A 12167-nucleotide genomic window follows, 5' to 3' on the forward strand; every position below is an offset into this window, starting at 1 on the left:
CAGAGCCGGCGAGGCGGACGCGGCGTGGACGGAGCAGATTTCGGATTCGTCGGTTGGGTTGATGGAGGTGATTAGTTGGTTGGACGAGGATTTGACGAATTCGTTGTTGATGAAGAGGCCGGTAGGGAGGGTGAATTTTTGGCCGTTCGGGGCGGTCAGGTGAATTTTCAGGTCGGACATTTTGGATGAGGAGGAGGAAGAGGGGGAGGGCGAGGGGAAGAGGGAGAGGGAGATGTTGAGGGGTCTGTTCTTGGGGTGATGGAGGAGATGTGTCTTGGGTATGGATGTGGAAGAGGTGTATAGGCGTTTTGTGAGAAATGAGTTTCTTAGAGGGGAGAGACGAGAGGAAAGGAACATACAGGCTTTGATCCTCAGAACTTGGAGCTTCTGATCTAAATAGAGCGTACGAGAGGACTGGTGATCCTCTATCCTCTCCAGGTTGATGAGGGGTAATTGCAGGGTAAGCTGGAGCTTTCTTTCAACGGGCTGCAAGTCGAAGTGGGGAACAAAGAAGGCCTTCGGGCCCGCAAAGAACTGCCTATCTAGGTACTAGTAATTCATTACGGGGGCGGCTCGGGAGGAGAAACCAGCCTTGGACAAGGTGCGACATGCCTGGACTACCAGCACGCTGAGCTCCTAGCTAACTAGTAATAGTACTAGTACTAGTAATAGCAATAGCAATAGCAATATAATTCATATCACAAAAAGTCTTTACCCATGACCCATCCCCGTGCCTCGATGGAGACGGTGGAGTGGCCAGGCGTGTAAAGATGCTGTGTTAATATTCGAGTCAGCACCAGCAAGGGTCTCGGGGCCTCCTCCAGCCATAGATAGGTTGCCTAACAGCCCTTCGGCCCAACAGTTGAAGTAACACAAGATAAGCTAAGTATCTTGCAGTCCCATACTCCAAGTGTGTGCAACCTCCAGCTGCCGCTTTGTTGGCATCTGCCATTATTCGCATCACCCAATCCAGGTGAGGACGCAACAGGGAAACGATTTCTCTACACCGCCCGGACTCACACCTTGCCGTTCTAGCAAATGGCGTCCAAGACATGGCAAGAGATTGCGCGAGCAGCTCGAGAGCATCGAGACCAGTCACTCGCTGAGGTGAAGCCTCCATTGCCCGAGATCCGGTCGGAAGATCTGCCACTGAATGTGACGGCGATTCCATGGAAACATCTCTCGTCGTTCGAGATCGAGCTCACAGAGACCAGCCCGGAGAAACTGGTCCAGTCGCTCGCATCTGGCAAGCTAACAAGTACAGAAGTGACCAATGCCTTTCTCCGCCGCGCAGGGATTGCTCAAAAACTGGTATCTGATCCTCCGCTCCACAATAGACTTGACTGCTGCCTACTGACTCTGGAAACTCCCAGACGAATTGCATCACCGAGCTTCTCCCCTCCCGCGCCCTCGCCCGCGCCGCATACCTAGACTCCTACCTCTCCATCCACAAGACCCCCGTCGGACCCCTCCACGGCCTGCCCATCAGCGTCAAAGAACATGCCGGCATGCAAGGGCTCGGACAGAACGCGGGGTTCGTGTCGTGGTGGGACCGCACCGCACCGGAAGATGCGCATTCCCTCCAGCTACTCTGGAACGCCGGTTGTGTTTTCTACGCTCGCACCACGCAGCCACAGACGCTGATGCATCTGGAGACGTCGAACAATTTTTACGGCGAGACTGTGAATCCGTACAATAGAAGCCTGACTTCTGGAGGCAGCTCAGGCGGTGAAGGCGCTCTGCTGGGAATGCGAGGCAGCTGTCTGGGAATTGGGTCGGATATTGGGGGTAGTATTCGCTCCCCAGCCGCGAATAATGGGGTCTATGGACTCAGGCCGACAAGTGGGAGGTTACCGCTTTCGGGATTCGCAGCGACGATGATGGGCCAGGAGCATGTTTTGCCCGTGATGGGGCCGTTGAGCACAACGCTGGAGGGTTGTAAGTTGTTTATGAGGACGATTATTGATCAAAAGCCATGGTTGAAAGAGCCGAGTTTGGTGCCCGTTCCTTGGCGAACGAATGATCAGGCGAGATTTGGTGCGAAGAATGGCAAGAAAACGTTGAAGGTTGGGGTCCTGTGGAACGATGGAGTAGTGAAGCCACATCCTCCAATCACAAGGGCACTCAAAGAAGTCGTGGAGAAACTGAACACCGTACCTGACATCGAGATCGTCGACTGGAAACCATACAAGCACGATCTGGCCTGGGAGATTATCGCATCCCTCTACTTCGCAGACGGCGCCAAAGAAGTGAAAGAAGCAATAGCAGCCAGCGGCGAGCCATGGAGGCCCCTCTCCCATTTCATCATCACGGAGAACAAGTATTGCAAGGAGCTGACTGTGCCGGAAGTATGGAATCTGACATTACAACGGGAAAAGTACCGGGTGGAGTATGCTCAGCTGTGGAACGAGACGGCTGTCGATGGTGATCCAGACACGGTTGTTGATGTCATTCTCTGTCCGGTCGGTCCTGGAGCAGCGCCACCACTAGATCATGCACGATATTGGGGGTACACGGCACAGTGGAATCTACTCGATTATCCCGCTTTGGTATTTCCTGTCTCGACGGTTGATCAGGACAAAGACGTTGTTGAGAGGGACTATGACCCGATGAACGACCAGGATAGATGGAATTACGAGCTTTGTTCGTTCTGACCTGTGGCTTCCTTTGTCCTACTATTGTCGTGCTGATATTCGCACAGATGCACTGGACAAATATGTGGACGCCCCCGTTTCACTGCAGCTGGTTGGGAGACGGTTCGATGATGAAAAGGTAAGACGATGAGCCGGTTCCAGCGTGCAGAACGGGGTCGAGGGGTCGCTAACAAGCACAGGTCATTGAAGCATTGGAATTTATCAAAGAAACAGCCCAGATCTGATCGTTTTGATGCCTGAACGTAAATAAGAGACGCCAACCTGCGCATTGCTGACCCCAAATCTCACAAAGTGTGGAGAGATGCTGACTTAAAGTCAAGGGAGTCTGTACATCTACCATGCAAGAACCCTAGCCAAATCCATAAAGATGTATATCACTATAACATAGCCAACAACGCTACTGTGGTGGCTAAAGTGGCAAGTAGCAATGAGTTGGGCCACCTGGTCCCCGAAGCAGCACTGCTTGGTCTGTTAAGCGAACCAAGTCTCAAGGTGGGTTCGTAAGTCGCCGGCACCGTCGAGTTGAGCGTGCCATCCCAGCAGAACGCTTGGAAACACTCGACACACACCTGAGGAACCGGTGTCCCCGTCCTCTCCAGACTGCGGCTCAAGACAGCGCATCCCACACAAGTGGGCCACTGCGCATCAACGGTGCCGTTGCCCATGGTCGCAACGTCATACCCGTTTTCGATGATGGCGTTTCGAAAGGTGTCGTTGAATGCCAAGGGATCGAAGGTGCTGACGTTGCTGAATAGGACGTAGGGGCTGAGCGGGATGTAGACGATGAGTGGGACGGGGTTGTCGCTGGTGATGTTGCTGGAGTTGCAGCCGAAGAAGGTGGGTCGCTGATTGAGATTGAGGTTCACCATTGTGTTGACGTCCGGAATGGAGGGGAATGCGGTTCCGTTGGAGATGTCGGATTGACTGCGTTCGTAGGTTGCGACGAGGGCGGTGCCGTTGGGGTAGTTGAACGACGTGTCTGCCGAGGAGTCGACAGCGAAGATGACATCCACATTTCGGTCTGGTTGGATGACTGGGTGAAGTGGGATATTTTGGAAATCGAGACCACCATCTACAAGGGTCAGAGTGCTTGAGTTGGCTGACGGGTTGGTAGCGTTGTTGTATCCGAAGAAAGGATTCGGATAGTCGGCAATATCTTCATTCTCGGAACCCCCGCTGGTCAAAGCCTGAGCGAGGACGTCTCGGACGGGTTGGGGAAGGTCGGGCGAGTCAGCTAGGGCGACGATGGTGTTAAAGAGCGAGGAAGAAGTGCCCATGATGAATCCCACGTTGTCGAACCCTACCACGCACGCAGCATCGTTGGTGACAACACCGCCGCTGAAGTTGGACCCAAGATACTGCATATTGACAAACCCGAATGTGGTAGGGTCCCAGGAACCCATCTCAAACGGGTTGAACTCGAACACGGTCGTGTTTCGCGGGATCAGAGTCTCACCCGGAGCTCGTTCGTCAGCTAAGATGATGGGCATGGGATAACTCCCACTCTGGAAGTCGTCCATCAAACCAATCGATGACCATGTATAGGCTGGGCCGCCTTCAGTGGCATTGACCAGTTGGAAGGCGAGAGCGCGGCCCCAGTAGTCCGTCAGTGTTGTCTCAAATCCAGCATCCTCCTTGCCGGATACTTTGTCCAGAATATCCTGATAATATTCTGCCGTGTTGAGAACCTGGATGCCTTCTTGTTCCGGACCCTCAAGGATTGAACTGTTAAAGTTCCATACCGTCGCTGATGTGTCGTCGCGCAATGCAGTTACCGTGGTGAAATTATTGACGAAGATTGAGCCGGTGAGCCAGCCGCCACCGCTCAGACCCGCCACGTAGGTGGCTGACTGCAGCAAGCCTCCTATGTGTCCTGGAGCTGTCGCATTCTCCGTGCGACTGTCAAAGGCGGCCATGACACCTGCGCCGTTCAGCAGAGCCCTGTAGCCGCCGCCTGAGAAGGCAATTGCGATATTTGGTAGGGCTGATATGTTGTTCGCATTTCCGTCAAGGAAAGTGTTGACATCAAATCCTTCGATTTCAAGTCTGTTGAGAAGATCCCGCATGGGTTCCACGGTATTGGCTCTTCGCCTCTCCAGCCATGCCGTCTCGTTTGGTGATAGCGAAGACGCATCGCGAACGACCGGTTGTTGACCGCTAGGACATGTTACCGGGGTGGGTGCATATCCATTCGGCGAATTGGGGAGTGCTCTTCGGACAGCCGGAGGAAAGGCGACGGTGGAATCTGAAGCGAGTCCTGTAGACGCCAATTAGGGATGTGCTGATGGCGATCACACGAGTTTAACTTGCCTTGCGCCAGAAGAGCGTGAAGGGCGATTAACGCGACAACTGGTGTTCTCATGCTTGATAACGCTTAGTACGCTTAGTACGCTTAGTTGATGGTGCTGAGATGCAAATATGGGATTGCGGGCGATATAAGAGATGAGATGTGACATGGCGGTGAGATTACTCAGATGTGATGTGTTGTTATTAATATGAGATCTGCATCTGCATCGTTTGAGAGAATCCTGGTTTGCTTATGTGGCACCCTGCATCTGACATCAGACAGCCCCGGGCTTGGCGTGTCAGCCACACTGTCCACCGGCGCTGTGACGTTATTGGTGGCAACGGTGCCTGCCAAGAATAGATTTACATACTACTTACTAGTACTTGCCGAACCCTGCTTACGTGCTCGAATCCCTGTGCCGCAAGTCACGGAGTTAAAAGTCTCCTAGGGAACGGAGCACATTCATGCCGTTTTCGATGTAGCGTCGCCACGAGCATGTAGGCTGTGAAGGCTTCCTTCATAACACTGGAAACTTCTCGTTACACAGTGTCTCAGAGCATAAGTTTCGGACAAGAATCAGCTCTGCTGTGGCAGGGTTGCACTCCTCGGATATTCGGATATTCGGATATACGGATATACGGATATACAGAGTACCGGCTGACGAGGCATTCGAATTGCAAAGGCTGGGCAAGCAATTCTCGTACAGAACATCCCAGATGGATTTGGGGCGCGGTAACATTGGCAGCATAACAATCATCCTGGCAACAGCACATATGCGCAGTGCTTTGGCTGGCATGCAGAATGCAGTATCATTTTGCCAGTGAGCCGAATAAACTTCTCTCTCATCGCATGTGCATGGAACTTTGTAGAATTCCACATCGAGCCACATCTGCAGGGAGTACATATGTTGCCTCAACGACATTGAGGCTCAAGGCCTACGTTGCACAATTGATTTGGCCTGGTTCGCCGAAGCTTCCAAATCACATGTGCAGCATTTGCTGAAGCACGCGATCATGCCGTATTTTCCGTCTTCTTCCCTAAGCACCGCGATGTACCCGTGATGATATATGGCTCGACTATAAGAGCCATACTCTCCTAATCTCTTTGCCGAGGGCCGTCTTCTGTGCACCGCAGCTGACCGGCATATTTGCGCAAGGAACTCTTCCGGCTGTTGCGTATTACGAAAAGTATACGCATGCCATCAGCCGAGTCTGTTGAGTAATAAATACGTTTTCAAGGATGTGGGAAGGATTGTAGTAGTAAGGCGTAGTCTGTCTGAAGAGTGCTTACGACCGCTTGAGCACGAATTTCTGCCAGACCTTGGCATTGAGAACACTGCCCCCTTGGCGGCGCAAGACAATGTGGATCAGCTTTCACATCGATGGTATGGCTCCTCATTGTTGCAGTCCTCAACCAGACTCTGTCAATTACGCATTTTCCACCAGCCCCGGTCGGCCTAGCCTTCCGAGTATCCCTGGCCGAAGTCTCAATTGCTTTTCGATCTCGCCTGGTGGTTTTCTGCCATCATCCCTCATGCTCAGCACAGCTTTTAATTCTGCAGCACTAACAAGTGTCCGGCCTTTGAAGCTTTGTCTCCCCAAGCTTTCGGATTCTTCTTCAAAGATCTTTGCAAAATGGTCTCGCGCTTGCACGATCAGCAGCTCGGGGTTTGAAGAGCTCGAAGGAAAGACTTGCTGGCCTTGAAAAGGCGAACGGGTGGAACTGGAAGAAGAGGATGACTTGACGACTTGTGGTGTAGGCGCGAATGTGGAGGAATTGGACAGGGTTCGAGGAGGCTGAACAGGCCCAAGCTGGGAAAGACGGGAGCCATAATCGGGGTCTCGCGCATCAAGGTCCACGTTTCTGTCTCTCGACGTGGATGCGGAGGGTCTCGGATGGACAGTAGGGCCTGGAAGAGGTTCCGATGAGGTCGGCTGTATTGGAGGTGCACTTGTAGACTTGGCCAACGAAGAGGTTGCCGGATATCGTCTCGCAGTCGAAGAAGCTGTCTTGGCCACCTTGGATGATGAAGATCCCATCGTAGAATTTGTGGACTGTGCGATAGGAGTTGCAAGGCACAGAAGGACTTGAGAGTGCGGATGACCTCACAGGCTTAGGATCTAAAGATGAAGGAGTCTGATACGGTATCCGAAGCGGCAAACAACGCAATTTCCCAATTCTCATGAGTTTTCGTGGAATATGTCACCGCCTTTAACAATACTCATCATTCCAGCACGTTTCTTTCAACGATGCTATCATCCAATTCCGAAGCTCGAGATCTCATCGGACACGGCGCGCCACATCACTTGACCTACTAGTAGTCCTATCATTGGTAGAGAAAGGCTTAGGATAACCCAACATGGAGAAAAAGCCGTCTTTTTGCAACCGCTACAAATGAATATATTTTTATTGCAGGAGAGCAAGCGGTGTCCATCGTTGAGGATATCTCATCTTTCGCCAGCAAGCCTTCGCTCCTGCACTTCACTCAATGCTCTGCTCCCACTGAGGAAGGTGACAGTCCCCGCCGCGAAAAGCACCGGCAACGTCTTAAACAAGTTCCAGCTTGTGTAGTATAGGAAGAATATGGCTTCGATGCCAATAATTGAGCCATAGAATATAGTATGTGAGATAGGCGCAGACTGGAACGCTTTGGAAAGATGGTTGACGTTGGCGCCAAGGTATAGCCACTGTATGAAGATGGTCAGATGCTGCAACATGAGGCCAGATGGTAGAACTTACCACTCCAAGAATAGCAGGTAGTGTGGTAAGCACGGCACCAGTGAAAAGAAGACTGAAAACGATATTGGGGCTACTTGGATTTGGCTTGAAGATGTGGTGGATTTCTGGCAGCTTTCCATACCGTAGAGGCTTTCCGGTTGTAGGGATGGGGTTATTTGAGTCGGTAGCAATATTCAAGGAGAAGATGCGGTCGTTGTACCCTTGCGAGGACCCAAAAGATCCGAGCACCAGATGTGCTTCGACTGGTTTCGAGGACGTGAGAAATTGAGAAGGCAGGTCTTTCTGGGTCTGGATATCGTTAGAAGATATTTAACGAGTCTCAGAAGGTGGCATACAAGATCGACCTTGGCTTTACCACTTTCCTTGACGTTGAACGGATATGAAATCTCAAGGCCAGCGTCGGTATCTTTCAGGAGTAAAAATGCTTGATGCGGTCTTTTTGCCATCTTCCCATCCTGGATGGTGAGCACGACTTTCAAGGAGTCAGACGCTCCTAGTGTGACCGGTGCTGAAAGAGGCTTATGTTCTACGAATCTGGTGAAAGTGTTAGCTGAGAACACAGACTCGGTTGCATGTGCAGACTTCTCTTTGAGGCCCCCTCCTACTCCAGCACCTTTTCCTTGTACGCTCACTGTAGCATCGCTGAAATGCCATGATGATGCTCGACACAGGGCCAGATTTGAGACAGCCAGCACAGTTGGTAGCAGGCTCCAAAGGTAGACCATGGTGCGAATTAGCGGACCACACCTCGTTGCACCTGGAGTTGCACCTGGAGTTGTGAATTGGAGCCGCCAGTAATTGTACCCAACTTTCGTTGGCTTCTTCGCTAGAATACTAATAGCTAGATACTGTATCTGAGGGGGCTAAAATGGTGAAATTCACGGCATTGACTAGCTAGTAGTGGTTGGAAAATACGGAGTACCTTAGGCCTCTGGCGGCTCCTTCTCCGCTGGCGGGTTGCGCAAAGAGGAAAGTGGCATTTATCGAATTTAAGTCACGACTGCGCTACCCTCAAACATTCATAGTCTTCTATTTACTGTCACCATGCAACAAACAGGGTGCTAGAATGGCCTACAAAGTGCATCAAGTGTGCAAACTGATTTAGTTTCTGCACTGACCACAACTATTCCCTTCCCTACCACTGCTTAGACCTCGTTTCCTGCCTTGTTCAAACCCCGTCTGCTTGAGAGGTAATTTCTCAAGCTGGAGATGGTTCAATAAGATGTGTGGGAGACTCTGATAGTTTCTGAGTCTCTTCCGTCACGTAGGCGACCGGTAGGTAGGTAGGCTTGGTCTGGAAACGTCCACAGCATGTGCTAATATGGAAATAGTGATCTGCCCGCTTGAACATGGCGACCCAATCCCCAATGACACGAAGCACTCGATCACAATCACCTTCCGCCAAATTCTATAGCCGCACTTTCTCATCACGTAATATCTCACAGCATGAGGGGGATGCATCTCGAAATGAAGACATGAATGCCACTGCACCTCTCGTGAAGCGAAGAAAGTTGAATCCAGGGTCAGACACAGAGAACGCAATGGATGCGCGGATGGGAAGATTCCGGACAGCCAGCACAAAGATATCTCAGTACCCGAGCAGCAGGCAGCGAGATACTGCGAGACCAAAGAGGGCAATGGAGGTGGGCAGCAGCGGCGCTCGAGCTCCTCGAACCTTAACAAGCAGTGCCTACACAAAACGGGCCTCTGCGTTGAACCTCCACAACTATCCTGCAGACCACCATCCAGTGGGCATTGCGATCTGGGTCATTCAGAAGATCGACTCTGCTCGGCGGGAAAGAAGCGGATCCACTTCATCTAGGGAATCATCCCCAGGAGCCCTTGCAGCGTCTTCGTCGCCTGCAGGGATTTTTCAAGCCTCTGGTCACGCTTCTGAAGTTGACGAAGGCGATGATGCGGAGGACCGACGACAGGCGCAGAGGGAACGCAAGATCAAGCAAAGACTTGAAAACTGGGCAAAGAGTAAGTGAATAGTATATCTGCTGAAGAAGGTGGCTTACGTGTGTGATCTCTGCAGACAAGGAAAACGATGTAGTTGCACGTGCCAAATTAGATGCTAAGAAGAAGTTTGGCTCGAACCCTTCGACCAATCCTATTGTGTTAAGCAACGGTCAAATTGAGAAGCCTTCTCCTTCGGACGAGAGAGACTCATATATCCGTAGGAGGATAAGAGACGACTTTACCAGGTTGATGAACAGGCAGACCAAGGTATTTGCTGATGAGATCTCCAAGTTAGAACCATTCCAAGCTGGTTTCAGCCGGAAGTGTTTTCCTGCTACGGGTTTGGCATTTGGGTCAGATGCAAATTTGGTAACAGCTGGCACTCTTTTGGTGAATGTGCTGCCTGCGTTGGCGGAGAAAGAAGTCAGTCGCACCTCCCAGCTTGCCGCCGACGCCTTGATCCATGCCTTAGAGACTGGATCACTGTCACCTGAATCTTTCTTTGATGCTGTTGCACTCTTAGCAGAAAACAGACAAATCCTCGAGGGAAGCGACAGGATTCTGGCACAGCTCTTTTCTCGGTCTTCCTCTTCAGGTAACTCCAAAGTGCTCCGCACCTCGTCTGGTGCAGATTCCAAACTCTTTGCTACCACCAACGGCCCATTCATCATCTATAACACCATCGAAAATACTGAAAAAGCGACACCCGCGTCCTCGCGGCACTCCAATAGATCCTTTGGAGCCGCAAATCCAACGCCAGTTCGAGCCTCACCTCGTGAGCGTAGGCCTACCACCAAGATGCTTAGCGTCTCTGAGGTTTCAACGAGGCCACGAACTCGTACCTCGACATCTCCTCGAGCTTCACCATCCAAGGTGCTCAAGCTGAGTCGACCGTCAAAGCTTCGCGGGTCTGTGTCATTCGCAAATTCTCCTTCACCTCCACCAGCACCAGCACCACCACAAAAGCGTGTCAAGCTTAGGCATGACTCAGTCTCAGCTGCTCAGGATGAGGGCGAGCCGCATTCCCCAGAGCCAGAGCTAGCGAGACTACCACAATCGATCAACCAGTATCAGTCAGAGCAGACTGCACCGCTCCAAATCACGCCCAACGAAGACTTAATCAAGACATTGCTCGAATCAGCTCTGTTAGCAAGCCAGGAAGAGACCGACAATGAATCTGAGCTCGAGAACCAGGGAGCAACTGCGCAAAACGGAGCTGCCGAGACTCACGCAAGCGGGTCTGTCCAGCTTGCACCAGCAAAGCAGAATCTGCAGCAGCAACCGCACTCCCTTCCCAAATCCTCGAGACCCACTGCTCATGGCGATGCTTGCCAGCCATCACTCCGCGTGTCTGCTACTGCTGAACAAATGGCAAAATTCAACCGTATTGTGGAACAGCTGCCTGCGAGTGTGGCCAATCTTAACCATGAACAGGTCAAACACGTCGCGGCATTATATGATCAACTAGCTGAAGGCCCAACATTTGAAAGGGCCAAAGAACTGGGTCTCTCTTATCCAGAGATTCCAAGGCCGTTCGCAGATCGAGATGGCTGGAAGCTTACTGGTGTTGTCAATGAATATGATGAGGAAATTGTCGAAATTGACCCTCAGAGCTGGGTGTATGCGCCAGAACGCTCTGACGACACTCAGCAGCCTCTCCGAAGACTGAAACATAAGGCTCAGGTTGAGCAGGAACAGGTCTTCGGTTTTCCTCCCATTGCCGGATTTGGCAATGCTCCACAACATACAAGACAGAGGGTTGAGAGAGTGGATGAAGAGAACGTTGCATATGAGAAGTTGATGTCTGACGTCCGCAAAGCTGCTGCGGATCGTGGATTGCCGCATGACAAGGCTCTGGGTTGGGAACAGCTTGCCCGTTCAATCAGAAGTTTTGATGCTGACCACGGCATTGCTTTGGAAGGAGACGTCACCACTTCGGTTGTTGATCGCGTCCGTGATGAGCCAGATGAGCCAGATGACGGTCTCTTGGGGCCCGTGGAAGCTTCCGAGGACTCCAATGCAGAGAGCGACGACGATTCCGAATACGAACCTGATCCGGTAGTCAAGAACGATGTCGAAGAAGCTTGGACAGGCAGCAATGGAGCCCAGATGTCCACTTTCGTTGCCGTCAATGGAAGGAGAGGGTCTCTGAGGAAGCTGAGAGATCGGCCTTCCTCGTCGTCTGCACAGGGCTATCAAAATAGAGCAATGGATGTGACGCCGGTTCTCTATGTAAGTGGAATATCACCTCATGTCTCGCGGCAACTAACAGCATCCGATCAGCCCAGCCACGCTGATATGTCACCACCGAGATCAGCGACCCAATACAACACTCGTCCTTCTCCCCTGTCCGGCACCTTCAACACCTTCAACGGACCCATCACCTCCTCCAACACCCCAACCGCCTCCCCGATTGGAACGCCCACCATGATGAAACTCAATTTCAATGTCTCCAGGAAACAAGCCTCCACCTCGCCAGCTCCCAGCCCCAGCGCCACCACTGGGACCCGCCGCGCCTCCACCGC

At 51.9% G+C, this 12167-nt stretch overlaps 5 protein-coding genes across 5 annotated transcripts; 2 read left to right on the forward strand and 3 right to left on the reverse strand.

Moving 5' to 3' along the window:
* Positions 1-1038: 1038 nt before the first annotated feature.
* Positions 1039-2878, forward strand: EPUS_01308 (uncharacterized protein; the record flags this gene model as incomplete). The annotated part of the gene is made up of 4 exons (XM_007788601.1): positions 1039-1311; positions 1374-2643; positions 2702-2772; positions 2834-2878. The coding sequence occupies 4 exons, from the start codon at positions 1039-1041 to the stop codon at positions 2876-2878; spliced, it is 1659 nt and encodes a 552-aa protein (XP_007786791.1).
* Positions 2879-3031: 153 nt separating this feature from the next.
* On the reverse strand, positions 3032-5016 carry EPUS_01309 (Lysophospholipase 1; the record flags this gene model as incomplete). The annotated part of the gene is made up of 2 exons (XM_007788602.1): positions 3032-4899; positions 4950-5016. 2 exons carry the CDS (start codon positions 5014-5016, stop codon positions 3032-3034), a joined length of 1935 nt encoding a protein of 644 aa, XP_007786792.1.
* Positions 5017-6368: 1352 nt separating this feature from the next.
* Positions 6369-6980, reverse strand: EPUS_01310 (uncharacterized protein; the record flags this gene model as incomplete). The annotated part of the gene is made up of 1 exon (XM_007788603.1): positions 6369-6980. The coding sequence occupies one exon, from the start codon at positions 6978-6980 to the stop codon at positions 6369-6371; it is 612 nt and encodes a 203-aa protein (XP_007786793.1).
* Positions 6981-7388: 408 nt separating this feature from the next.
* Positions 7389-8405, reverse strand: EPUS_01311 (uncharacterized protein; the record flags this gene model as incomplete). The annotated part of the gene is made up of 3 exons (XM_007788604.1): positions 7389-7628; positions 7681-7968; positions 8016-8405. The coding sequence occupies 3 exons, from the start codon at positions 8403-8405 to the stop codon at positions 7389-7391; spliced, it is 918 nt and encodes a 305-aa protein (XP_007786794.1).
* Positions 8406-9029: 624 nt separating this feature from the next.
* EPUS_01312 (uncharacterized protein) lies at positions 9030-12073 on the forward strand (the record flags this gene model as incomplete). The annotated part of the gene is made up of 3 exons (XM_007788605.1): positions 9030-9663; positions 9719-11874; positions 11915-12073. 3 exons carry the CDS (start codon positions 9030-9032, stop codon positions 12071-12073), a joined length of 2949 nt encoding a protein of 982 aa, XP_007786795.1.
* Between the last annotated feature and the right edge of the window lie 94 nt (positions 12074-12167).

This window comes from Endocarpon pusillum (assembly GCF_000464535.1).
Source record: "Endocarpon pusillum Z07020 unplaced genomic scaffold C720987, whole genome shotgun sequence".
NCBI classification, from domain to species: Eukaryota; Fungi; Ascomycota; class Eurotiomycetes; order Verrucariales; family Verrucariaceae; genus Endocarpon; species Endocarpon pusillum.